The 26,804-nt window shown below is 38.4% G+C and overlaps 2 protein-coding genes and 2 long non-coding RNA genes across 4 annotated transcripts in view; 2 read left to right on the plus strand and 2 right to left on the minus strand.

The window, feature by feature from the left end:
• The window catches only part of LOC111567658 (mucin-4), a 29,820-nt gene extending 21,710 nt beyond the window's left edge, over positions 1-8,110 (minus strand). Inside the window, exons 1-12 of the mRNA XM_035947541.2 lie at positions 8,002-8,110; positions 7,878-7,899; positions 6,549-6,809; positions 6,196-6,462; positions 5,812-6,081; positions 4,173-4,433; positions 3,189-3,449; positions 1,980-2,240; positions 1,574-1,834; positions 1,194-1,454; positions 348-608; positions 1-261 (exon numbers count right to left, since the gene is read on the minus strand). Of these exons, the coding sequence (XP_035803434.2) occupies positions 1-261; positions 348-608; positions 1,194-1,454; positions 1,574-1,834; positions 1,980-2,240; positions 3,189-3,449; positions 4,173-4,433; positions 5,812-6,081; positions 6,196-6,462; positions 6,549-6,809; positions 7,878-7,899; positions 8,002-8,046 (2,692 nt within the window). The 5' untranslated portion in view covers positions 8,047-8,110. The remainder of the gene's footprint in view (positions 262-347; positions 609-1,193; positions 1,455-1,573; positions 1,835-1,979; positions 2,241-3,188; positions 3,450-4,172; positions 4,434-5,811; positions 6,082-6,195; positions 6,463-6,548; positions 6,810-7,877; positions 7,900-8,001) is intronic.
• Positions 258-13,692, plus strand: LOC129349792 (uncharacterized). Its single transcript, XR_008602913.1, has 3 exons — positions 258-571; positions 4,859-4,917; positions 13,556-13,692. It is a non-coding gene; the product is annotated as an uncharacterized LOC129349792 (long non-coding RNA).
• Positions 13,433-26,796, minus strand: fndc7a (fibronectin type III domain containing 7a). Its single transcript, XM_023268917.3, has 14 exons — positions 26,616-26,796; positions 26,116-26,134; positions 25,486-25,743; positions 23,920-24,180; positions 23,101-23,358; positions 22,762-23,013; positions 21,813-22,067; positions 20,544-20,801; positions 18,824-19,081; positions 16,492-16,746; positions 16,063-16,326; positions 15,927-15,956; positions 14,752-14,788; positions 13,433-14,136 (listed from the first exon to the last, which is right to left on the minus strand). The coding sequence occupies exons 1-13, from the start codon at positions 26,670-26,672 to the stop codon at positions 14,757-14,759; spliced, it is 2,457 nt and encodes an 818-aa protein (XP_023124685.1). The 5' UTR covers positions 26,673-26,796; the 3' UTR covers positions 13,433-14,136; positions 14,752-14,756.
• LOC129349791 (uncharacterized) overlaps positions 20,694-26,804 on the plus strand; it is a 7,409-nt gene continuing 1,298 nt past the window's right edge. The window contains exons 1-3 of the long non-coding RNA XR_008602912.1: positions 20,694-20,829; positions 20,905-20,945; positions 21,790-21,882. This is a non-coding gene — a long non-coding RNA (uncharacterized LOC129349791). The remainder of the gene's footprint in view (positions 20,830-20,904; positions 20,946-21,789; positions 21,883-26,804) is intronic.

Raw genomic sequence — 26,804 nt, forward strand, 5'->3', positions numbered from 1 at the left:
CTGTATTCAGAGAAATCGTGTCGCTCTGTTGACCTGTACAGTTGTCATCAGCTCCTGAAACACGAATACTGTAAACTTCCCCACAGTGGAGCCCAGGAAGGCCGCAGGAAGTTTCATTGCTTGTGCATTCAGACTTGTGACCTCTGCTGCTCACAGCGACTGCAGTGTAGCGTTTGACATTGCCACTGGGCACCCACGACACAGGAACGGGATGCGGAGCACATGTGTGAGCAGCTGTGATGTTCGTTGGAGGACACGGCACTGAAGGGACACAAAGATGAAGCAGAGGTTTGAAGGTGTTTTAAGTCCCAATGCTGTATTTACATCACTGACCATGAGGTTCTCACATGCTTGCACTGTGACTTCTGGGCTCGGCAGACTGAAACACGTCCCGGTGACAGAGAAGACCGTCACCACGTAGGAGCTTCCACATAACAGCCCTCCCGTGGTACACTGGGTCTCTGTAGAGTTACAGTACAGAGGCTGGCCCATCCCTCTGGAGATGATGGTGGTGTAGTTCTCTGAAGGAATGGAGATGTTCCAGGTGACCGTCAGCTCTCCGGTAATGCAGGTAAGACTGGCTCTCACATCCTCAGGACCACATGGCACTGAAACAGGAAGACACAAGATTGATATCTGATTTGGAATATTATGTAACTAATATTAATATGTAATATTATGTAATATGTAACTATGATCTAACCTTTGCATTTAGTTTAGCTGATTAATTAATTTGGTTTATTTAACACTCTGACACCCAAAACCTGTCATTGGGCTTCAGAGGCATATTTTCTTTAAAAATTAGCCCAAATCAGACCATTTATAGGAGCTAGAAACTGTAAAAACAGAAAAAAATGTCGATTTTTCACCTTTCCAAAAGTCTTTGAATGTAGCATGTATGTCTCAATCTAAGCGTAAAATTCTGATATTTCACTTTAATAGGATAAAGTACGGCAACTTATTAAAAATATGAATAAAATATCGATAGTATATAGAGTTACTATCTTTTTTCAGTATTGGCATAATATTTAATTCAAATGTTTCATTATTTTGGTTCTATTCTGCTTTGATTTATAATCATTGTTTGATGCGAGGGCCACTTCCTGGTCGAGAATAGTGTTCTCGTAAAATGAATGAATGCTGCTTTGCTTAAACATTGTTTCAAGACACAGTTACTTTAATGCTGTAAATACCTGAGTACATGCTGATTGGTGTAGAGGTGGACGGACAGTTTCCATCGTTGTAGGTGACGGTGACGTTGTATTTCCTTCCACAAGGTAGGGAGCTGATTTTACAGTAGTTGGCTGTGTTGTTGGTGCAGGAGAGCTGAGCCCCGTTCTGATCCTCTATAGTGGCTGTGTAGATGCCTGTGGGCTGATGGTTCTGCCACACTATCAGAGCATGATTAGCGTCACAGTCTCTGAATGCCTCGATGTTGGTGGGAGGACAAGGCGCTGGAAAAGAGAAGGAGGAGTCAGATACTGTTTTTTTTTTAAAGTAAGTGTGTTTGTTTGAGTTTTCATCTTTATCTTTTTCACAGTGACACAATCATGTGACCAACCCTCTGACCTACCTGTCCTAAAGGAAATCTCCTGATTGGTGGTGCTGTTGCAATTAAAGTTAGTCCCAACAACGGTGGCAGTGTAATTCTGTCCACATGTCAGGCCTTCAATCAAACAGCTTGTCCCCATTGAATTACAGCTGTGTGAATTTCCATTTGCATCCCGAGCAACAGCAATGTAGAAAATGGCCCCGATGCTTGTCGTCCAGTTAATTCTTGCAGAATCTTGACTGCACTCCACTGATGCTGAGACATTTTTGGGGTTGCATGGAACTAAACCGAGAAGAAAGGTTAGAGTCTAAGACCACATCTTCTTCTCAACAGCTCAGAATAACAGTGTAATACCTGCTATCTCTCCAGCAATAACAGGAACTATGAAAAATATCAAGGAGTTTCTCCCACAGCTCCCAGTACATACCAGTCTGAGCAATTTCTCCCAACACCCTTTGAGTGGAGCAGTTGTCATTGGAGGCGACAATCCACACACTGAGGTGTTCACCACACGGCACGCCGGTAACTGCACAGCTGTTGGAGGAGGAGGTGCAGTTGTAGGTTTCCCCAGTGTTCCCCTGTGCTTCTACAGTATAAGAAAGAGCTCCAGCAGCAGAGTCCCAGGTCGTGATCAGCATGTCAGAGTGACACCCAGCTCCTGTCCTCACATTTGTTGGCAGACAAGGAGCTGGAGGAGGAATAGAACAGTGTTAGGTGCATGCTCCTGTCTCTTATTTATTAAAAATATCTTTTTTTTTCTTTTCTTTAAACTACTTAAATTCCTGAGAGTTGGTCACTAATTCAGCCACTTAAGTGGCCACGTAAGCAATCAGTCTAACTAATTTTCATATATCACAATGATAATACAGAACAATTTACACTTGTTTTTATTATCACTTTTATCAGTTTAACTGTCGTATTAATTCTACAAAACTTTGAAATAGGTCTGTCATGATATCAGATTTTCACATAACAAAAACATTTGTATTATCATGAATTGAAAAAAAATTACTATTATAACATGATAGAAATATCCTATTTAAAAATATCATGGTTATTAATACATCCTACAATGAAACTTTAAAATGCGCTTAAATTATTGTAAATTCTATTCAACAAGATGCTGAACATTACTGATTTAGAGGTTTCAGGACAAAGCTGATGCTTTTCTTTCTGTACTTAGTGACAGAATATACCATGAAAAGACAGAAACTAACAGTTTGCGAGTCTGTTTCATTCAGTACCAATAATGGTTCACAAACAAACTGTTTCATTATTGGAAAATGCTCAAACAGCAGCATAGTTTTTCTGAAACTGCAGTTGTTGGACTATTGTCAGCTGTGGATTAATACACTTCATTAGTACTTTTTCGTAATTTAAAAGTGGATACTGTATGTGGTATTAACTCAAAATCTACAGTGTTCATCTTATTATGAAGGAAATTGTCCCCCACTGTGGCTAATTAATTGTTTACAACAATTTTTGAATAACAATTAAGCACTATGGAACAAAAGAATAAACTTTTTTGGTAGAAAGATACATAGTTGATGGTTTACTTCTTTTCATGAGATTTACTAAAAAAAATAACTCACTACTTCATTAAACTTTCAGACAAACCAAAACCAATTCTACTCACAGGTTCGGACAAACTTAGACTGGCTGACTTCGCTGTTACATCCAGAGCTGACGGCGTACACATTATAGGTGTAGAACTGACCGCAGCCCGTGTTGGTGAAGTAACACGTGTTATCTGGTGTCCTACACTCAGTCACTTTGCCAGTTTTGTCCACAGCCGTGGCCACGTAGTATAAGGTGTTGTTGGTGGGCTGCCAGTTGAAGACGATCACATTGCTGGAGCAGGTGTGGGTGGTCTGAGGACTAGCTGGAGCGCAGGGGACTGAAGGGAACGAGATTGACAATTAGACATTAAAATACAGTTAATGGGAGGGGGGAAAAGCTACATTTGGCAGGGAATATGAGCAAAAATATGGCTATGTGGTGGAGAAGATACGACTAGTTCCACATCATAGGAGTTTATATTGACAAATGAACTTTGCAATGCAGTGTTTGTGTATTTCACAGACTAGGAATTCACTTTCTATTGTTCATTAATATCCTCTATTCACCTCCTTTTGCCATCTGTGCCTGCATGACATTCATCACAGAAAGACCTGTGTGCTCGGTGTGTGTGCTCGTCTCTGGATCAGTTCCTCAGCTAGTCTCTGTGTGTCTCCTGCAGCTTTTCACTCTTTAGACTGATACTATAGCTGACCTTTGAGATAACTCCCTGACTTCAATAGAGTGTAAAGGGCTTCAAATTGGCCGGTGTTGGATGGCAGATTTAATGTGAGGGTGTGTTATGCAGCAAAGCATGAGAAAAGAGCACAGGACACCATGGGAAGAACCTATACAGCCTCCCACAGGGGAGACCCATGGGTACAGTTTATGATAAACAGCTTAGAGGATGTCCAGAAGTGTGTGTGGAAATGAGAGGTAAACTGAGAAGGTGTCTGTATAGGAGATACATACAGACAGGGGATGAGCTGCAGATAATGTGAGCAGTAAAACAGGAACGGTACACCAATACATTTGGTTTCACGTGTGCAGGTGCTGCTCTCACCTGTCTCGAACAGGGCGGAGGTGTTGGAGGTGCTCTCACAGTCATCAGAGATGGCTGTAACGTGGACTTGGTACTTCTCGCCACATTTCAACTTGGTGATCTGGCATCTGGTGGAAGGTGAAGTACAGTTAAGGGAATCACCGGTGCCATCAACAGCCGTCGCCCTGTACATGTTGGCCCCGAACACCAGGTTCCAAGTTACTGTCACCATGCCGTTGGAGCAGCTGTAGTCCACAGAGACTGTCGTCACCGGGTTAATAGCTGGAGAAAAGATTGGAAAAATGTAAACACGTGATTAAGATATTCAGATTAATTTAGTGTAACCCAAAATTCTTGTTAATGTGTCACAAAACTAAACTTAACATTCCTTTATAAATATAATAATTCATGACTTTTCCTCATTTTTTGTGCTTATATGGTGTCAGAAGTCTGCTATAGCTGTATGCCATATGTAAATACGATCTTTTTTATATTATATATGTATGTTAAAGGTGTAACATTATCATCATAAATCCTGCTCATCCTGTTAGGATTTCTGTTTGAGTTTTGTAACAGCAGCTAAACGAGGAGTTCGATCTCTCAGACATCAGATTTTCCTCAAACCAGTCCCACTTAGGCAGACCAATCAAAATGTGAGATGATTAGATGCTCTTAATAATATGCATTTTGTTGTTTTTCACTTCCAGTGTCAAGGGACATGTTTACAACATGGAGAGTGTGATGCAGAGAGGTGAAGATGATCCAGGTATGTTGCAAATGAATTTTCATTTTTATCTATTATAAAGAAAAATCTTAATTGTACAGTATAATATACTAGTACTGCATATGGTCTGGCTGCACCTAGTGTCATTCTGCTATAATGGAAAAAACACTGTGCCTTGTTAGTTTTTATTAAAAACCAATCACAATCGTCTTAGGCAGAGCTGAGCAAAGCATAGAATCAAATAGATCCTTATCGCACTGTTATAGAACAATGAAATGCAGTTTAGCATTAGTATTACAACGCTATTGTAGTGAACACAACTGAGGTAGTAAGTACATAGTATCACAAGTGTTACACAGTGACAGTTTTCCTGCAAAATTATTGTAATTATAGATGGTTTTTTTAACATTTGCAGACAGCCAAGCGAGCACTGTCAATAAATGGCTACTAGCATGGCTACCTTAGTGAACGATTTAAATCGTCTGCAAAACTTGACATTTTCTGTGTGACAGGTAGCTGGCTCAGAGGTTGTAATCTGAATAGTGCAACAGAGAAAATCGTGTGAAAAACATGGCCAGTGGCAAGTTTATACCTGCAGTCTACATGTTGTTAGTCAGACTAGCCCTACACAAAGAACAGCACTGTGTAGAATAATGCACTGTACTGTTCTTTGTCTGTAACTGACTTTTGGGACACAATAGAATTACGGCTTTTGTATCATCATGCTTTAGGCTAATTTCCATATTTCATTACTTCGTCTGATGTTACTTTCAATACTTCTCTAGGTGTTAAGCGATATAAATTTCTGATTATTGTTTTCACACATCCTAAATCGAGGCCTGTGAAGCCCAAAACAACCAGAAGTAAAGGCAACACCAGCAAAACAGTAGGGTTAAATTGAGTCAGAAAAATGAATTTTATCGCTCAGATACTCACTCGAGGTAGTGTGTGTAACATTGGATGGCTCTCCAGGCACCAGAAAAACATTGACTGATGATACTCCCACTGTGTAGGTGGAGCAGGGCTCCAGATTGCTGATATCCATGGATGTACTTGAGGTGTTTCTGATGACTGGAGGGTTGCTGGGGTTGTCATTGTCACTCACAGCCACTTGGTAAAGCAGGACTTTATTCACTTCATTCCACGTCACTGTGGCTGTGCTCTTTCCTGTTACGACTAGAGTCACACCTGTTGGTGGCTGCACCACTTCCAACAAAAAATATAGGTGTTAATGTAATGCACTGACAAATCACTATGCAAGATTTCAGAAATACTGACCGTAAAAGACACCTTGTAAACCAACGTCTTCCGTGTACTTACATGTCAAGATTGTCCTTGTATTACTCCTGGCGCCTCTTCCCGCGCTATTGGAGGAGTAAACGAAGCAGTTGTAAGTTGTGGCGGGAGTCAGACCATCCATTTGTCCACTCAGGGATGTTAAAGTCTGGTTGAATCGCTTTACGGGCCAACTAAATAACTCCTCCACTAACAAGATATAGCTGTCCGCCCCGATCACACTGGACCACTCAAACTTTATAGATGTACTTGAAATAGCTTTGGAAAATGTGATCTGAGATGTAGCAGGCACTGTGGGGATGTGAGAGAATACAATCAGCATCATTCATCGATGAGATTTTGTATCTAGGTGGTAATTGTTTTTGTTGCATCTTTACCTGTCATGGTTATTTCAGAAACTGTACACACAACCTGAAAAAAGTGAAGGACCTTCAGTGTGACTTCATAGACATGTCCGGGTCTTAACCCCTGTATCGTTCTCTGTGTGCTAGGCGCCGACTGCATCACCACCACTGGGGCAATAGTGGTAGAGTTCACAACTCTCAAGTCGAGACAGTAACCGGAAGCTCCAGTGTAGCTGCTCCATACAATTTTCAGTGTTGATGCTGAAGGAGATGTCACTGACACAATATTACATCCTAAAAAAGAGACAGAAGACATTTTATATGTTTATGTCTTCTGCAAGAAACATTAAAAACATTATAAAGAGATAATGAAATTACTAACAAAGGCAAAAGACCAAACAGATAGGTGCAAATTAATTCTAAGCAGGTCATAGAACAGTTAGACGAAAATTGTTGTTGGGTGTATTAAAATGATCATAAAATGAATTTTGATTGGCACAGGACATCTCATTTCATTACATCTCGTCACATCTGTTCGGATATTACAGTTCTCTCGCTCATTGCATCACCTCCAGAAACCTGAAGATATTAGCATTAGCAACAAAAACGACAGAAACGTTCTCTGTACAACTGTTGAAGAGAATCTAAAAGCGAACTAGTCTAGAGGAGTTTAACAGCCTTTCCGGATCAGTTCATGTTTAGTTGTTAAGGCTGCACAGTAACAAGCAGAGCCATTCTAATAGAGCAGTTATGATCTAAGTTCTGGACCGATGTTACACTTGCATGAGGAGATTGTCACAGTGTTACAATGGAATGAGACTTCAGTATAAATGTAGGAATGCTGTTATTACTAATGTCACATATGCTTCCCAGTAAAGGCATACAATTAAGGAATGTAAAATATCCATATAAACAGCTTTTTACTATTTATGTACAAATGGATAAACAGCATCTATACCAACATTAATGACTAGAGGATATTCAGTTGTTGGCTGCTATACAACACTTTTATTCACATGTTTACATAGACAAATATATATATATATATATACATATCTAGTTCAATCCTTCAGTTTCTATCAGTGTTTGTTGGCTCAAGATACTGGTCATCAAGGAGAGCCTCATCTGAACTGCCATTCTTAAATCTTTTGTTTTTACTTGCTGTGGTATTCCCTTTAATTTGTCAGTTTGCTTTTTTAAATTCCATTATGTGGTCAATATCCCCAGTTTCTTCATCTACTGAGACTTTGGTTAAGACACTGAATGTTATACATTGTCCAGGACACTTAAGAAAATGAAAAAAAAACCAAACACAAAAAACAACATAAAATGCAAAATGGCAAAAAAAAAAAACAAACTCACCTGTAGCCACGATATGCTGTATCTAAAAATGAACCAAGAAAAATCAAACAAAAGTGAATTACAAAACTATTACAAAATACAGATAAAAAGAATAATTAAAAAAAAAATTGAAATGTATAATTACCTGTATGACAGACAATAGGGTAACTGATAAATAAAACGTCCACATCTTTTCCGTCTCAGTGTCAGGGTTCCAGTAAGTTACATCTATACGTGGTTACTGCACTCAGCAGCTCTTCTGAAATCTTTACAGCCTGAGTGCTGTAGATCAAGTTCATGGGAACCAATCAGGATGTCCGAAATTAGGACAGGTAGATGCCCGTGGGCTGCCTGTCATCATGAGAAGGAAACAAGTTTGTGGTTTGGAGGTGGGGTCGCGTTCATTCCCCCATCCCATTACAGTCAAACTGCACTTCCTCCATGTTCCTGGAATATTTCACTTATGTGACTTTTAACCTAATCTGAACTGAACCAACTTAGCTTTGAAGGCAAAAACAGAAGCTTTAACACTCTTTTTTTTGTATATTTCTTTAAAAACCTTCCTATAGAAAGAGGATCAGCCCACTGTAAAGTAATCTGAACTCTTTTGTCTGACAGTGACTAAAAGGTGAATTGATCCCTGAGACGTCCTTCCTGGATTGATGTCATTTTCTAGCAAATTCTCTGTCATAAGGCATTCTTGTATAAAGGACGCCCTTTGCAGGCTTATGCCGGCTGGCAAAAACCGATATGTACGAAAACATTTCCTGTGGTCAAGTCTTGCCACATTTTAGTTACTTTCTTGTTGTTTTGATATAGAGTTATATGTTATAGCACTGAAAATAAAAATGCACTTTTCTGCAACAACACAAAATGGATTTGAAAAGAATAAAGAACACATAAAATCACCTAAAATAACCAATAAAATCGTATGAATATCAAACAAAACTTAAGAGCAGCTTAAAGTCAACTAAAAAGCCAGCAAACATCTCTGACAAAGCAAAGTGACACATGCTAGAGACAGCGTAGTGCCATACACATTTACTGGATGTTATTAAAATAAATCAGTAAAATAAATCTTTAGCCAAAACAAAATGTCTTTATAGCAGAGAGTGGAAAAGGTACACAGAAAGAAACTATTTCACATCTATTTGCATTTTAAAAAATCTGCATTTAAAGTGCCTCCCCAGTCATTGATTTAACCTCTACAATTTGTATGTACATATTTATAAGTGTTTCCATGAAAATAATCTAGCTACACTGTACTCTCCCTCTTTTAAAATATGAGGACCTATGAAATCCCTATAACTCTCTCTGCATACACAATTCCATAGTTACTGCAGCTCAGGCACACCAGCTCACCTACGACTGCTAATCCACTCTGAAACTACTCTACACGAGACACAATGGCAAGTTGAAATATTGGCGTAGTTCAGGTATATGTGTTTGAACTGGAAACCAAATCTGAAGAAGCATAATGATCTAGAAAACCACATCCTGAAAGTTGGCTGGATTGGTTCCTTAGATTTCTTACGTATGAAACCCTGGTTGTCTGAATCTGTTTTTGAGACTATCATTGGCACACTGTGGCTTAGCCATGGTAGGTGGCTGCTTGTTTCACTCATGATGTATCCTCCGGTATAACCTCCTGAGAACCGAGGAAAAAACATATCTTTCAGTTTAAACTTTTGGGATTTCCTTCCTTTTTGGTGCTAAAACAACTCACAATTTACAATTTTAGAAAAGTATGTTTAATTTAGATTTTACAGCACGTCCACTGTGGTGGACAACAGAACGAGAGAAAAAAACAGTGACGCTTCGAAGTCAACACAGGCTGACAAAAAAACAAGAAAGTCAATCCATTTTCAAATGAAACTTTAAGCAACTTAAAATGAACATGAGCATAAATTAAACTCAACAGTCAGGAGGCCTGCATTTCGCTGCAGTCTCTATTTTGTCTCAGCATGAAAACAAAGTTCCCCTCAATCCACCCAATCACGAGATTTGATTGGAAAGGCCAGGATGTCCTCTCCTGAGCACATCATACTGTAGCTCAAATGAGTCAACAGATATAGATAAAAAAAAAACAAATGTCTAGTACAGAGGACATAATGAATGCGCAAGGTCTCAGGAAGATAATTAACAATTTACCGAATGTTAAAAAAGTGAAACTTTAAAAAAAAAAAAAAAAAAAAAACTAAAGAAACATGTTATCAACATAAAGTTTTAACCTCATATATATTATTTTATGTGCAGGGAGCTTACAGATACAGAATGGCAGAGATCTGATGACTGTGCTACACAAGTAGATACTGAATTGGGTAGATACCTAAATGAGGAGTTTTGAATCAGATTTCATATCCTGTCAAAAGTCACCTACAGCGTTGTCTAATATTCCTGCAAAAACCTCATTTCCTGCGCACATGTAATCTAAATCTAGTATAAAAATCTATTTGACCATTTAACAACAGGAACTTGTTCAAAGCATAAACTTAAGTCCTTTAACTGTAACTCATTTAAATTTTATAAATCAATCAACCATCTCAATGTATTGTAAAGGAAGGCGGTGTTTGTGAAGCAGATCATGATGAACTCATAACTTTGTTCCACCAAAAATGCATCGCTAGAGGGGTTCATAACATGTACAGCATCCCATTTTTAAATTCAGTGCATCTTTCTGAGGACGTTACGTAAATGAACATGATAGCTTGTTGCGTGTTGCAGTGGGAAACTAAGACAGTTGTCGACAAAAGGTCCACACCTCTGCCTCCTTCCTGAACTCTATCCAGCCGTCTGCCTCTGCCTTCAATGCTCAACCTCCCATTGTAAGCGTTAAAGTCACCACGTTGAAATGTATCTGGCAGAGTGTCAAGTAGCTTGTGTCTGCCACATGCATGGAGACAAACAAGCACGTTTTGCAAATTCAGCCGGTTAATTGTTTTTGGAAGTCCACCCTTGGGATTTGTGATCACCTTGTTAAGTTCTGGTGGGAAAAACACAGAATCGTTACAGTACACTGACACGTGCATGTGTAGACACACAAGAATACGTTTATGCGGAGGAATATAAGCACACTGTGGTGTGTGCTGTAAAGAAGATACTCGAACCCAACTGTTTGCAGATAATGAGATGAAAAGATCAGCACCACCCTTGTATCTCCACTGTCACAGGGTTACAGCAACGCCATGTGATTATTATACTACAGAAAAACATAAGCGCAGCACATAATATTTTATTAAATTCTATCAGTTCTTTTTAACAAATAAGAAAAAATATTTGTTGTTCCACCACACAGCATCCCTACAACAGAATGGACATCATGGAACAACCAAGTACAACTATAATGGAAATGATAATGTGCAGAAATCACAAGCCAGTAATGTGTCACACATCAGAGACGAAAAGAGTTAATGGGATTCTTGATGCTGCTTGTGGCCTGTTGTCCCACTCATCTTCACTTGGTGAAGATGAAAGGGACATTTTGAGGAACAGAATCACACTGTTGGACTTCCAGAACATTTTGTGCGCAGATTCTCCATCGTATCGTGCTCTTTGAAACATGTCCTTATGTGACAAATGGTGAGTTGTGGACATTCAGGTGCCCAACTGACATGTAGCATCCTGTAGCCAAGAAGCCTTTATCATCTTGTCATCTGTAGCATCGTCTAAATCATCATCTAAATAAGTCTGATTTTAAGGTGGACTTTTGTCTGTGTACTGCACACACTATCAGGTCTGTCCTTTTTGTGCATAATTGGCTAAAGTGAACCCTTTTCTAAAAGGAGCAATAAAAAAGATTTTTAACTTTTTCTCTAAGTCAGAAAACAAGATCATTTTCATGCTGTTTTTATATTTTTATTTTTGTATGCACAGAGGTACACTTCTGTTGTACTTTCATTTAATGATTCACTTTACATAAAAGCACATTAAAAGAGGAAAATCGATCAGGGAACCAGACTGCCAGATCACTCATGTTCGTGTCCATACAGGTGTCCAAGCAAGATTTAATAAAACTTGGGCGCCCGTATAGCTCAACGCATTGAGCAGGCGACCCATGTACAGGGGCTGGTCCCCGATGCAGCGGCCCGGGTTCGATTCCCGCTCGCGGCCCTTTGCTGCATGTCTTCCCCCGACTCTTCTCCCCTGTTTCTTGTCTCTCTCTCACTACGCCTATCTAATAAAAAGCCGACAAAAAGGCCAAAAAAAAAAAAAAGATTTAATAAAACTCATTCACGTTTTTATTACCTGTAGAGTGGACTGTAACACACTCCATACAGGCCTCACTAATAACAACATCAGACAATTGCAACTCATTCTAAATGCTGCTGCCAGAATACTGACAGACACAAAGAAGAGAGAACACATAACTCTGATTCTTAGGTCCCTGCACAATAAAACTGAACTGAAGCAACCTACATATTGTTTATAAGTCTCTGAAGGATCTGGGACCAAAATATATCAGAAATATGTTTGCTAAAGCTTTGTAGGTCTTTAAGATCTGCAGGGACCAGTTACTTTGTGGAGTTTAGACAAGATATGATGAAATGGTGTTTAATCATTATGCTGTTGGAACCAGCTTTCTCTGGAACCTATATTTGCTCCAAATAGCCATTTTTAAAAGTAATCTAGATACATTTTTCCCCCACTATTTTTAAGTGATCAGTTTTGTCTGCATTTTAATTCACTATTATTTATTTATTCTATTGTGTTGTTTACCTTATGTGTGTTGTTTTGCTACTGCTTTAATCAATCACTTTTAATTAGTCTTTTTAAACATCTGCACTTTATTGAACTCAAAATTTAAATTATTTTATTTTGTTCAGCTGTATTTTGAATTTTATCTTTTACATTTTCCTTTTTTGTAACCTCTCCCTATAAAGCATCGTGATGTGAATGTATGAGTGTATCTGTTTGCTGGGCTAAAGTGTGCTAATTGTAAAGATTTTTAATTTTAATAAATTCAGTCGAATAGTTAATCCTGCAAATATCATTCTCAAATTAATTTTGCCCACATTATTAAGGGCTTGTAGTAATGTAAGAGAGAATTTGTTTATTTCATTCTGACTGAACAGTTTTGATGGTGTCTTTTTTTAATGTTTCAATATTATAGTCACTTGATCAAAGCTGCTTTGCTCTGTTTGTGTTTCTTTATTTGAGCCCATGGTTTCCTGACATCTCACCAATCTGCATGTCAATGATGCAGCAGACATTATTATCCATTTTTGTGCTTAAGTGCAAACAAAGCTGATATTTCAAATTAATATTATTAAGCTGTTTGTATATTTACTCTTGCAAGTTCTTTTCTTGAATTTGAACTTGAAATCGAATAAAAAACAGCGACAGTAAGTTCAGACGGAGACACTTGGGTCAGTTACACAACTTTTAAGGTCAGTGAAAGTTGGCTCATCTGTGTTCCATAACCGGTTTGCTGTATGAGTACGATCTGTCTTCGGAAGCTTCTCTGATCACTGGATTATTTTAGAGGACTGAGCTCACTGATCAAACCACCCACACCACAGCAAAACATCTGTAATCTATGAAGAAGACCTCACACAGATGACTGGCTACACACAGCGTTGAAATGCCAAAACATTGTGCTTTATTGTTCTCATCTGTCAAGTTGGAGCAAAAAAATCCAATGAAAGCAGAGGCAACACTGAACCTATTTCCAGCAATATGATCAGATGTATCATCCACAGGACTTGCCACGCATGACTCCAGGCGAACGAGATGGATTCCTGCTGCCCCACTTTCACACTGACTCTGATCTGGGTCACCGACAGCCAGCTTCACAACCAGGAGACAGACGGTTTCAGACTGCAGCCGTATGGAGGTCTTCTACTTGGAGAAGTCCTAAGGTATTATTTTTATTTTGCCATTAAATGATCCCTGCCAAGATTTTATTTATGTGTCTGAGGGGGGTCTTGGTGTAAAGTTTCAAGTTCTGCTTTTTCATTTTCACTTAATGTTAACTTCACTTAAAGTTACATCAAACCCAACTGAAAGCAAAAACAATCAGGCATGCATCCCATCTTTATCAAGTAGCAAAATCTCGAATAAATGCCCAGTTATAATTCCCCAAAACCCTCATTTCACCTTGAATTGCTTTAGCTTTGCTTTTCATATTTCTTAAAGAGTTTTTTTTCTTTCAAACAGTTCAACATAACAGAGACATTCCTATACATGAGTGATATTTCGATTGGGTATATTAAATCTTTAGTTTTCATTAGTGTAAACACATTCCTCTTCTTCCTCTTGTGTCAGTGGTGGCAGGTGTTCACTGTAGGGCAAGAAAGATGAGAGAAAAAACTAAACAGAGTGACTACCTCCAGTACACTCTAAACTAATCCATCATCTTCAAGAAATGGCTGTTTTGTGCAAAAAAGAATCCTATCATGTCCTTTGTGAAACTTTATACACTAGAGATACAGAGTACAGAGTGAAGGGATGTTAAATATCATCTTACAGCTGCTTATCATGGACACAATATGATTCCAGCAGCAGATTTTCATCTACATTTACCAGAGTCACGTTCCTCTTATTCTTGTCCATGTTTTAGAGACAGACGTGCATCCATATAAAACAGGTGATGACTGATAAAGATCAGTCTAACCAGATTGTTTTTTCCCTCTTGTTCCATTTAAGCATTCCCTTCTATTGTTCTACCTGTGCAGGTACAATCAGTTTATGAGCCCTGAGATGCTGTCACAAGATACCCTTCAAGCTGTGACAATGAATGTGAAAGCAACTTTTATCAATTTCTTTCACGTGTTCACAATGAACACCTTAATGTGGAGGAAATCACGTGTTTTTTTGTCTCAGGCTGTTACATAATGAGGTTTTCATGTGACCTAAGGTAAAATGATATGTGATCTGTGTAGAAAAATGAACTCACCACATTTAATTCGTTCTTCGTTTTCCATGAGAGATCACTTAAGGAAGAGGGAGATGATATGTCAGTGCAGTAGCTATTTTCAGGCATCTCATAACTAAGAAATATGCTGATTCCCTTCCTTGCCAGCAGTTAGATGACGGATACCAATCTCAAGTCTGTATGGTGAATGTGAAGCTACAGCCGACAGCTGATTAACTTGGAGATGTCAAAGTGATGACAAGATGTCAGAATTTTGCTGTCAATATTCACCATAAACAAAATTGTGATGTTTTTCTTCTTTACGTTTCTGTTTCTGTATGGATTCAGCCAACAAAAATAGGGCTGTCACAATATCAGATTTTTATAATTGAATTAAATTCAAAGAAATATATTTGTCTCTTGAGGGCAGTTTGAGGTATGTAGAGCAGTTGGATCAACAAATAATACACATAAGTACTAAAAAATAAAATTTTTAAAGGAGGTATAATTTTAGAACTAATTTTATAAATCATTATTTTTATCTAATTAAAGAGTAATTTAGCTAAATATTAAGTTACATTTAGGGGCTGCACAGTGGTTCAGTGGTTAGCACCGTCACCTTGCAGCTAGAATTCATAATACCTTTAAAATAAATTCATTTTGTTATATATTAAAAGATATAATAATAAAAATCCAAATAATAAAAATTCACAGTAACAATGTTATAATGGTACGTATAGAAAATTTGAAAAAGCAAATAATAATGAAATCAGTCATGTTTAAATGCTTATTACACATTTTGTTGCTTTTTTGGCAAATGAAATAATGAAATACACTCTGGTATGTTGTTATTATGTTGCTGGATTTATGATATTAATATATGTGTGTTATTGACATGACCTAAAAGTTTCTTAGTTGATTAGTCATCATCAGTGCCGGGACATCATGAGACCTCTGAACCAGTTACAACATGTTAATAAGTAACCTTTGAAGTTACTCCTATGCTATCAGGCTAGCTGTTTCCCTGTTTCTAGTCTTTATGCTAAGCTAAGCTAACCAACTCCTGGCAGCACCTTCACTATACAGCCATGATAATCGTAGTAAACCCCTCATCTGACTCTAGACAAGAAAGTAAAGTGTATTTAACAAAACATGTACATTACGCTATTAACTGCAGCAAACCAGAATCAGGAGATGAAAGCTTGGGTGATACTTACTCATACCCGCATTACTTCCTGGGCAGGGAACTGGCAATACAAACAAAACAAGCTCATGAGCAGCGTTTACAGCAGAATCTTGCATTTTCTACACTAATTTAAATGTGTCATATAAATCATCTCCACTGTGACCCACCTGAGTACCACCTGGCCTGACAGAAGAGCACTATGACCCCATCATGACCCACCGGTGCCACCACCACGGTGTAGACGTCTCCACATGGGCCCTCCTCCATGTCACAGTACATGCTGCCTGCAGCTGCCATGCAGGTGTTGTTGGCTCTTGTTCCAGACAGCTGTACTGTGTGATTGTAGATCTGAGTGCCCAGAGAACGCCAGTAAACCCTGAGGGTGTTGTTGCTCCTGCGATAGAGCTTGACGCCTGTTGGACAGCAGGCACCTAGAAAAAGAATATATTATTTACTTCAAAATGTAAAATATATCTTATTTTCATAGGGTTGCTAACAGTGAGTAGATTCTACTTTTTGCCATGTTATCTAATGTGTGAACTTTTCTCCCCCACTGTATTTATATTGCAAATGTACAAGTATGTATTTATCCTCACTGGATGAGAATCCTTTATACATGCACTCTGACTTGTGCCCTGAGCTGCTGATGGCTTCCAGGTAGACGCTGTAGTTGGTGCCACAGGTGATGCAGCCCATCAGGCAGTGTGTGTCCAGAGTGTGGCATTTGGCATGTCCTCGAAGGGACGTCAGGGCGACAATGTAGGAGCGAGCCCCGTGGCCAGGAGACCACGTCACATTGGTCATAGCCTGGGTGACCTGGGTCACATTCACATACATGGGGCAGCAAGGACCTGGGGAAGAGAAATACCGAACAATAATCAAATACATACAGAACATATATATACCCTATAATTAAACTCCAGAGAAGCGTTACTAGAATAATAAATAAAGCTTCTTATCAGGAAACTACTAATAAACTAGTAGTCTTGCACCTTAAAATTTTAGATATTGTACACTTAAAAACATTAGAAATACTATTTCGAGTAAAGAATACAAGTCTTCCCACCTATATTCAACAATTTTTTAAACCCTCGTGTTGTCCCGTGGGTCAAAATTGACCCATTTTAAGGTTTGAAAATGTGGGAAAAGAATATATTTTCACAGTGAAACTTCTGATGTCCATATTTTCAACATTTTTGGGAAATCTTTGAACATTTTTTAGTGGAAAAAATCCAGCGAATTTCGCTGGATTTTGGTTGATTTTTATGTGAATGTTCTTAATAGATTATTAGAAGTTTTACTGATATATATGTAATCACTTTAGATATTTTTAGGATTTTTTTGGAAGATTTTTACTCATTTTTTGAAAATATTTACTAGAATTTTCTTGCCAAATTTGGGGGATTTTTTTAAAATAAAACTTTTAAGGGAAACCTTTAAGGAATTATTGGAGTTTTCTTCCTGAAGGTTTTGCAAATTTTCAGAAATTTGGGGAATGTTTTTGCTGAATTTTTGAATTTTTTTCAGACAAGGAAACAATATTTTTTGGTGCCCATAAATGAGGACAACAGGAGGGTTAAATTAAGAGAAAAAAATTATCATTTAAGAGGGCTGGGTGTCTTTGAAACAGGTAATGTGAGAACTAATTTTAAATACAGACGTGTTTCATATTTGGGAGTTATATTTTGGAATGGACTTAGTGATGATTTGAAACCATGTAGATCTCTGTTGAGTTCCAAAAAAACATTGAAAGGTAAAATAATTAGGGATTACAGTGTAAAATTACTGACGTGAAATGATTAAGAAGAATAATTTAGAATTAATTTTGTCTTTTATTCCTTGTATTACTGATATTCTGGGTTATTTTATGGATTGTACAGGATAGGCAAAAATAAGCCTCGGCTTCAGCCTATTACTTTTTGGTTATAGAGCTTGTTAAATGTTTCTTTCTTCTTTTTCTTATCTTTTTTTGTAAGAAAAAAATTTTACTGCAAGCATGTATAATATTTTTTTGCAGGCTGCGCATAATTAAATTTTTGTACTGTAGATTATAGCTGAAATAAGCCATTCATTCATTTATTCATTTAATACCGGAATATTTAAACTTGGTGGAGTTTGTGATGCTTTCACTGCAGTTCATTTGTGCCACAAATCACGGTAGTCGAAATAGCTCAGGAGACGACTCAGTTACTTGAATAACACACACTAAAAAAACAACTATAAATTCATACCAGCTGGTGAACTAAATAGCTTAATTTAAAGAAAAAAAACTGCATTTTTACATAATTGATTTCTAACAGCTGGGATGATAAAGTAAGAGATGATGCATATCAGATATAAACAGCTTCAGCTGAATGTGACAATAGTGCATGTCTCTTAGTTTAGACTGCTCTGTGGATTTCTTTGATGTCTGTTGTCAATGGTAGGTATAACCTTTACAACCTTACAAACTAAAATGCCAAACACTGACTGGTTGCCTGGTAAATGTGTCTAGTATGAGGGAAAGGTCGAATCTGGTCAGCGTCTCTATCTCAGAGAAGAACAAGAGACAATTCATTTATACTATGTCAACACAAAACACTTTTTCTATTGACTCTTTTATAAACTTAAGAACTTCCTGTTGACTAAGTCTTCATTCCGTACAATTACAAAAGGACGTCTACAGATTGGAACCTCATTGCCCATAAGGACCTGAGTTTTCTGTGTTTTTTTTTAACGCTACTAATGTAGCACTCATACATATTATGTTACTGACAGCAGCCTACACCTGTAACCTGAAAGACATACACTTTGTTTACCTGTAAATGAGTAAACATTTAAGAAACTAATCATATAAAAATCATTAACATATAAATAAGTGGTGTTTGTGTAAATCTGAATATGGGCCATAACGTTTAAATGCAGTAATAACCAGTCATACTGTGGTACCTGTTTCCAGAATTTTACTGAACCCGGGCAGACTTTTCCCCACCGCTGAGGTGGCCACCGCTGTCACTTCATAGGTCTTGCCACAGGGCAGCTGTGTGAGCTCACACCTGTCGTTTGGCGAGTGGCAAGTGTGTCTGTCATAGCGTCCGGTGGCAGTGATGGTGTAATTTGTATCGCCCGTGTTGGGGGTTGTGATAAGGACTTTGTATGTGGAGTTGTTGATCTGCGTCAAACTCACGATCTGTGGAGTGCATGGAGCTGCAAGAAAGAAATAAAAAACACGAAACTGTAGAGAGAGAAATTATGTGCAATTCATAGTTTCACAATTTGGGAAATACACTGATTCACTCTGTGGAAAGAGAGGTTGACAAAATCAATACCCCTCCCACATTTGTATGGTAAATCTGAAGTCACCACGTGTAGCAGGTTAGCTTAGTTTAGCATAAATGCTGGAAACAGAACACGGGAAAATGTAGCCTGGCTCTGTTCACGGGCAACAATCTTTGAAAGCTCACTGATTAACATAATATCTCTAAATCTGTACACAAAGAAATAAGTAAAAACTTATAAAGGGTTCTTCTTCCTCAGTTTCCAGTCTTGCCTCTCTGGTTAGGTGTCTATAGAAAGTCTTCACTTTCTTAGGAGTTTTTCCCGCTTATTAATTTTCAACAGCGAATCATGGCAAATTTAACTAGGCTATTTTGACAGGAATTTACAAAAAAAAAGATTATTTTACGTCAAAGTGAAATAGATTTTTTTTAAAAATGTACATTATTTTCAACTATAAAAGGTTAAAAAAAATGAATTCATAAGTATGTAACCTCTTTTCTAGACATAGGTGGAGCCAGTTTGTTCAAGAAGTTACACAATTAGTGAAATGAAGATTATCTGAGAGCAGCGAATGTGTCTCAAGTGACTGTATTATGAAGAAACCTGTATCTGTGAGGTCCAGTCCTTGGCCAACCAGTGCTCTTGGTTGTAACTACACCATGATGACAAGAGAACTTAGGTTACTTCAAAGCATTAGGATATGGAAAATGTTCAAGTCACTGAACATCCCTTGAAGTACAATTAAAGGCATCATTAGCAAATGGAAGGAATATGGCACTTGTTTAAATCTGCCTATAGCAGGCTGTCCTCAAACACTAAAAAGTGACTAGTGAGGGAGGACACCAAGACGCCCATGACTCTTTTCAATAGGTTATGAGAGATGGGGAGAGACTGCTGTTGTATACTACTGTTACCTGTTTTTCACCAGTCAAAGCTTTATGGGAGGGTGGAAAAGAGACAACCACTGTTGATACAAGGTCAACTCGAGTTCACCAGAAGGAATGTTAGAGACCAAATTCAACTGGAAGATGTTTTTTTGGTATGTGGAGACATGACACCAGATGCTATATTAGGTAGACAACAAACACTGCACATCATCACAAACACATAACTCCCACCATGGAGCATTTAAACTTGGTATCATCTGTTTTCACTTTGACAATAAAGAGTCTTTTTATTGTAAACTCTTGACAAAAAAGCCAAGTTAGATTTACTATGGCTCAAAGATGAAAAGCGTGTTTAGGCACTGTAACGCTCAGCAAGAAAGGGATAATATTATGCCTTACTGTGTTGGATACTTCAACTTTATTGGCTTATCTCAAAGGATTATCTAGGGATGTCACTCTTCATCTAACTCACTTTAACCTGTTTAAAATAACCCCATATGTACCTGTTTCATGTATGTGTGCTTTGCAAGTGGTGTTGCATCCTCGTAACTCGCAGCACGACGTCACTGTCACGGCGTAACCTGTGTTGCACTTCAGATCTGAGAGAGCACACACTGGTGATGTGTCGTTGCAGTGGATGACGTCGTGAGTCTCCGCTGCTGTCGTCTTGTACAGCTCGGACCCTTTGACAGGCGACCACATGATCTCCAGGGTCTCGGTAGAAACCAGCTTTATGGTAACATCATGTGGACAACAAGGAACTGGAGGGGAGGAGAAATGCAAACACAGGTGGTAAATATAACTAACACTGAACAACAATACTGGTGGTTTTATATGTTTTTTAAATAATTTTCTACCTTCCAGGCCACCATTGTTATCAGGATAGCGTGACCACAAACCTGCAGGTGCTTGAAACTTTGTTGAATTACACTAAATATATCTTCTCTTTGCTTTAGGTTGTGCACAATTTTGATTAGCATTAACATTTCCACTTTTCAGAAAACTGCAGACATGATGGCTCAGCATCATATGTCCTAGATAGCGGTACTAGTAAGAAAGTGTAATTGTGAAAGTTGGACGCCTAATGGGACACCAATATGAATTAGTAGAATAAAGTGGGTTTGTCAGATGTTTTGTGATTGTACAAAAAAAGTCATTAATGGCAAAAATGGGCCTAGTCTGCATCAGCAGAGGCAGTTCCATGTAAGGAATATGTGAATATAAAGTTTTCGAATGTGTGATGCACTGTTCTTAAGTCTTTCCACCAAACACATTCTTATTTATTATCATGCCTCATAAGCCTAAATGGGTCATTTTTGCACAACAGGGTTCCTTCAGATTCACAGCTTGGTCTTCTAACATTTGTGCTTTTACCATCAGGACATTTAAAAATATCTGAGTTGAAAAGGTATATTTTTGCAACAGTGTCAAGGTGGAGATTTCAACAAAGATTTTAGATTAAGCTGCTTAAAAGCCCTTGAGCCATAAGCTATGATGTCAGAAAAAAACCTGGAACTATTAGGATCCGAAAGGGACAGTGTGTTTTTGAGAGTTTCTTCTATTAAAGGGGTTGATCAATAACTACGAGTGAATTTTAGATGTTTAAGTGTGTTTTACAAAATGGTTGCCATTAATGTAAAATACACAGAATACTTCTTTGGATCCTGTAAAGATATTAGATAGATGGATGGTGTTTATTACATGCTATGCGGTTGTATGACTGTATCTGTTGTGCTACTGTATACGCAGGTGCTTCTGTGTGATGCTCCTACTGGTGGTGTAGTTGCGGACGTGTGCGAAAAGGCTGGAGCCGGCACTGTTGTATGGGAACACGCTGGTGAGGTAGGTGTAGCCACACATGCAGAAGAATTGACAGGTGGTTTTGGTGGTGTTGCACGAGTGCTCCGCCCCGTCGTCCCTTTTAATGTAAGCGATGTAGTGCTCCACCAGTGGTACACTGTCCCACATCACTGAGCAGTTACCAGCTGTGGGCTCCTCCACCCAGATTTTCTCTGGAGGACATGGATCTGTCAGAGAAAAACATTTCCCAATAAGTAGAAACTCTCTTTTAACCCTCCTGTTGTCCTCATTCACGGGCACTAAAAAATATTGTTTCCTTGTCTGAAAAAAATCGAAAAATTCAGCAAAAAAATTCCCCAAATTTCTGAAAATTTGCAAAACCTTCAGGAAGGAAATTCCAATAATTCCTTAAAAGTTTTATTTTAAAAAAATCCCCCAAATTTGGCAAGAAAATTCTTGTAAATATTTTCAAAAAATGAGTAAAAATCTTCCAAAAAAATCCCAACAATATCTAAAGTCATTCCATATATATCAGTAAAACTTCTAATTTTTTCTTTAAGAACATTCACATAAAAATCAACCAAAATCCAGCGAATTTCGCTGGATTTTGGTAGATCTTTTGTGAATGTTCTTAAACATTTTTAACATTTCTTTTTCCACCAAAAAATGTTCAGAGATTTCCCAAAAATGTTGAAAATGTGGACATCAGAAGTTTCACTGTGAAAATATATATATTTTTCCACATTTTCAAACTTTAAACCGGGTCAGTTTTGACCCGCAGGACAACACGAGGGTTAAACACACAGCATGTGGCAGAATTTGTAATATGTGTATCATTCTTTAATGAAAACATGAGGGTATGTAAACTTATGAGCACAGCTGTATATAAATATGCTTCGAGTGTCTGTGTGATGTACCCACATGTAATGTAGTTAACTGGCTGTGAAGGGCTGCTGGGTCCAGCGTCATTATAGGCTATGACAGAGACGGAGCGGTTCTGGCCGCATTCCGCAGGTATAATGAAACAGTAATTGTTTTGGCTAGAACAGTTTTTGCCGTTGGACGTCAAGGCCATGTAGATCCTCGCGCCCTGCACTGACAACCAGTACACAGCGATGCCAAGAGAACGGCCCTGCGTCATCTGGACGTGGGTCACATCTGGGGTTGGAGGACCTGGAAATGACAAGTGACACCGTCTGCTACAACCATGTGACCACCAAGGTGATGGTGCTGCAGGTTCTTGTTGTTATTCTTGCTTACGTGTGATCTGGCAGACGGTGAGGTCGTCACCGATGCGGCCCTCGGCGTCCCATGCCGTGCCCTTGATGCAGTACAGAGTTCCTGGTGTGAGGTTGTCAAAAACCACCATGGTGTTGGTGGTGTTGCGTTTGAGGCGGGTGCTGGAGCCCTGCTGGAAGAGGCAGAGCGTGTAGAAAACGGCGTGCTCCACACGTGGCCAAGTCACATTGATGGTGTTGTTGGTGGGGGCGTCCGTCTCCAAATCTGGGGCCATCACAACTACAGAGTCAGAGGGGAATAAGTCGAATTAAAAAAACAAAAATGGAAGGAATGGACAAACACAAAGATGTCTTACTTCAACCCTCCCTGTGCCATTTTTGAGGTGTGAAATGGAAACAATTTTGCTGGGGTCATATTACAATCAGTTCTCCTTCAGGAAGGGAGACAGCCTAGTTCTCATGGTTTCTCTTTTCATTTTCTGAAAATGCTGTAGTGCAGAGGGATGGATATGGTTTCTATCATCCTGCTTTGGCTGCAATGAGTAGAGACCCAGTGACAATGGACAGTGAAATGACAAACCGTTATGGCCGGCGGAGTGAGATAACAAGTTATTGTTGTACAGGAACAACAGAAAGGCTGCGTTTCACTCTTCAGACACTGATTACCATCTTGAGTAAACTCCTATTAATCTGTAGCGTCTAGACGAGTGAAAGTGGATGGAGATTTAGTAAGAATGTTAGTCATAATGGTAACAACGATTAAAAAGGTAGACCTGCTTGGTCTTCTATCAGTGTTGGAAAGGTCACAGTGTGTGGCGTAGTAGAGCACGTTCCCTCGTACCTGTCCGGTTCTCAGTGGCGAGTGACGGCTGACTCCTCCTTCCAGAGTTGACGGAGATGACCCTCAGGATGTAGTCTGTGTAGGGCTGCAGCTGCTGAACGGTGCCCGGAGAACCACCCACACTGGTCTCAGAGAAGAAATCACCTGACCTCGACTCTGCCCTCACAATGTAGCTGGTCGCCCCGGCAACCTCTGTGAACTCAACAGTGATGCTGTCGCTTTTTTTGGAGTAGGCCTCCTCGATGCTGGGTACCTCAGGAGCTAAAGAGCACATGGCAGACAGATAAATGGCAAAATAAAGGAATTTAAAACAGAGTTAAGTTATGTTAATAGAGTACTATTATCCCCATGTATAATATTATAAATGTTCGAACAGAGAACATTTACATCCCAACTCTATTTACACTGTTATAGAGTGTGTATATTTCTTATATTATTATTTCTTATACTTTTATTATAGCTCACATCACTGCTGCACTGCACACTGTAAAAAAAATGTACGTTTTAACTGTAATTTCTGAAATAATCTGCAGTTATTTTACAGATTTTCCTGGAGTAACTACTTCCAAGTTCAGATGTTAACCATAATAACTAACCAAAACAAAAATAAATAACATCCACTTAAAAAACTTTGCATTTTTAAAAAAAATTGCAACTTGTTCTTTTGTAATGTTTGACAGTAAAATTACACAATTTCTGCTATTATAAAAATCAGAAAAAAATATTGTTAATGTACACATAACTAGAAAAATTACAGAAAAAAGTATTGATGTTGCCTCAAAAAATCAGGCCAAAACTGTACATAATGTACGTATAAAAAAAAATCTGTATCTTCAAAAAAATATTTTTTACTATGTTTGGCTGTAAAACTACAAAAAATGTAATTATTTTCACAGTTTTTGAGCGCTACAGTATTCTGCCGTTTTCTTATTAATTTTTTCTGGAATCCTTGCTGCCTGATTTTCACTGTTTTTTACTGGATTTTTTCATAGTGTTAAATCATAATCATTCATAGCTAGTTTACAGATTACAATTTTATTTGCAAAGTAAGAGAAGATCTTAAAAATATGTGTTGAACCTAACCCAGACTTAATTTCTTGGTCTGTCAAAAAAGGAAAAAAAAAATTCAATTCTGACTTCCAGAGAAGTCTGAACCCAAATATATTCAATTTAATGATGTGTAACAATATAAAATTGGAGAAAAGCTGAACATCTTCACATAAGAGAAGCTGGTGCACATTTAATTTAACCTGCTATGATTCACTGCAAAATATTGATTAAGTGTTTTATCTCTATTATTAATATGAGGCATGTCTTTAAATATAACTATCAAACAATGCATTAAACCTTCAGAATCAAGTCCCTCCATAATTAGCACTGCCATGTGTAACTTTGAATGCAGGACTTTTACTCGTAGTGGAGCATTTCTGTAATGTGGAATAGCCTCTTCTACTTCTTCTGCCACTAGAAGGTTCTCATGAAGTTTGAGTGTGTCCACATTTGTACTTTCATGTATAATAAAGAACCTGTATTGTCAGTTTCGCTGTCTCTGCTGCAGCTACTGACCTGTTGTCACCTCAATGTCTGCACTGCTGAGGACATTGCCATCATTGTCCATGGCTTCCAACATCACGGTGTAAATTGTGTTTGGTGACAGAGAGTTAACTGAGCCTAACACTGTGTTGCCACTGAACTGGGCGAAGACTGGTTGTCCTGGAGAGTTCTTGGGGATCACTGTGATCTTGTAGGAGCTGGCACCAGCAGGGAAGCTCCACTGCACGGCTAAACTCTTCGATGTCACCGTAAACACTGACAGCGTGATGTCTGAAGGAGATCAAGAAGAAAAGAAAGCCTGGGATGAATTCAAAACGACTTAGAGATGCTGTTAGATATACACTGCTGGTCAATTTTTGGACATACCTTCTCATTCAGTGGTTTTTATTTAATTGTTTTCTACATTGTAGATTAATACTGAAGACATCAAAACTATCAAAGAATACATATGGAATAATATTGTAAACAAAAACATGTTAGGCTTTAGTATAATGTAGAAAATAATACAAATAAAAAGAATTGAATGAGAAGGTGTGTCCAAACTTTTGACTGGTAGTGTGTGTGAAATGTCTGATGTTGCATTTACAAAATAGTGTTGATCATTTCTGCATGTGAAAGCAAATATAAAAGAAGATCATTTACCATTCTGAGCAGTGCATATCTGAAAACCACAAAACACGGCAGGTTAATGAATGAAATGTGGGAATACCTTGATGATAACTGAAGGGAAATACAGTGTTTTCAAGACAAGGACATCATTCCAAGGGTAGCAAGCTGTTGGTATTTCACATTCTATCCTGAGGCAAATTATGCCCTGTATCATATTCTCAGAGCATGAGAGGCAGCAGGCTGCACATTACCTTCACTCAACACAGATTTCAGGACTGGTCAGCGCAGGTATTTCTTTCAGGTCGGAATGAATTTGCCTATTGAGCTAAGGTTGGGCATGCCACGCGCACTTGTCGAAAGCAGCGACACTCAAAAGAGCCAGTGTTCATATATTTCAAAAGTTCATCCTTTAAACATGGTTTGATTAGATGTAAAATTTACTCAACGTCAAAGAAACATGCAACTGCTTTACACTTACTATGTTCAGATTGTTCTTTGTGGTGCATTTTTTGCTCAAATTAATCATCACCTACCTCTGTAATGGTTAATAAAAGCAGAAGTTTCAGCATCTTTAACTGCATTGTCCCCATGCCTTCGTCTGTTTTCCTGCTGAGCCTGGAGGCCAGACGTGTGATGCTGTTTCTCAAAGTGACTTCAGGGCAGCAGCTCAGGCTTAAATTTAACTTTTTTTCCCCTCTCCTCTCTCCCTTCCTCTCTCTCAG

This window comes from Amphiprion ocellaris, chromosome 10 (genome assembly GCF_022539595.1).
Source record: "Amphiprion ocellaris isolate individual 3 ecotype Okinawa chromosome 10, ASM2253959v1, whole genome shotgun sequence".
NCBI classification, from domain to species: Eukaryota; Metazoa; Chordata; class Actinopteri; family Pomacentridae; genus Amphiprion; species Amphiprion ocellaris.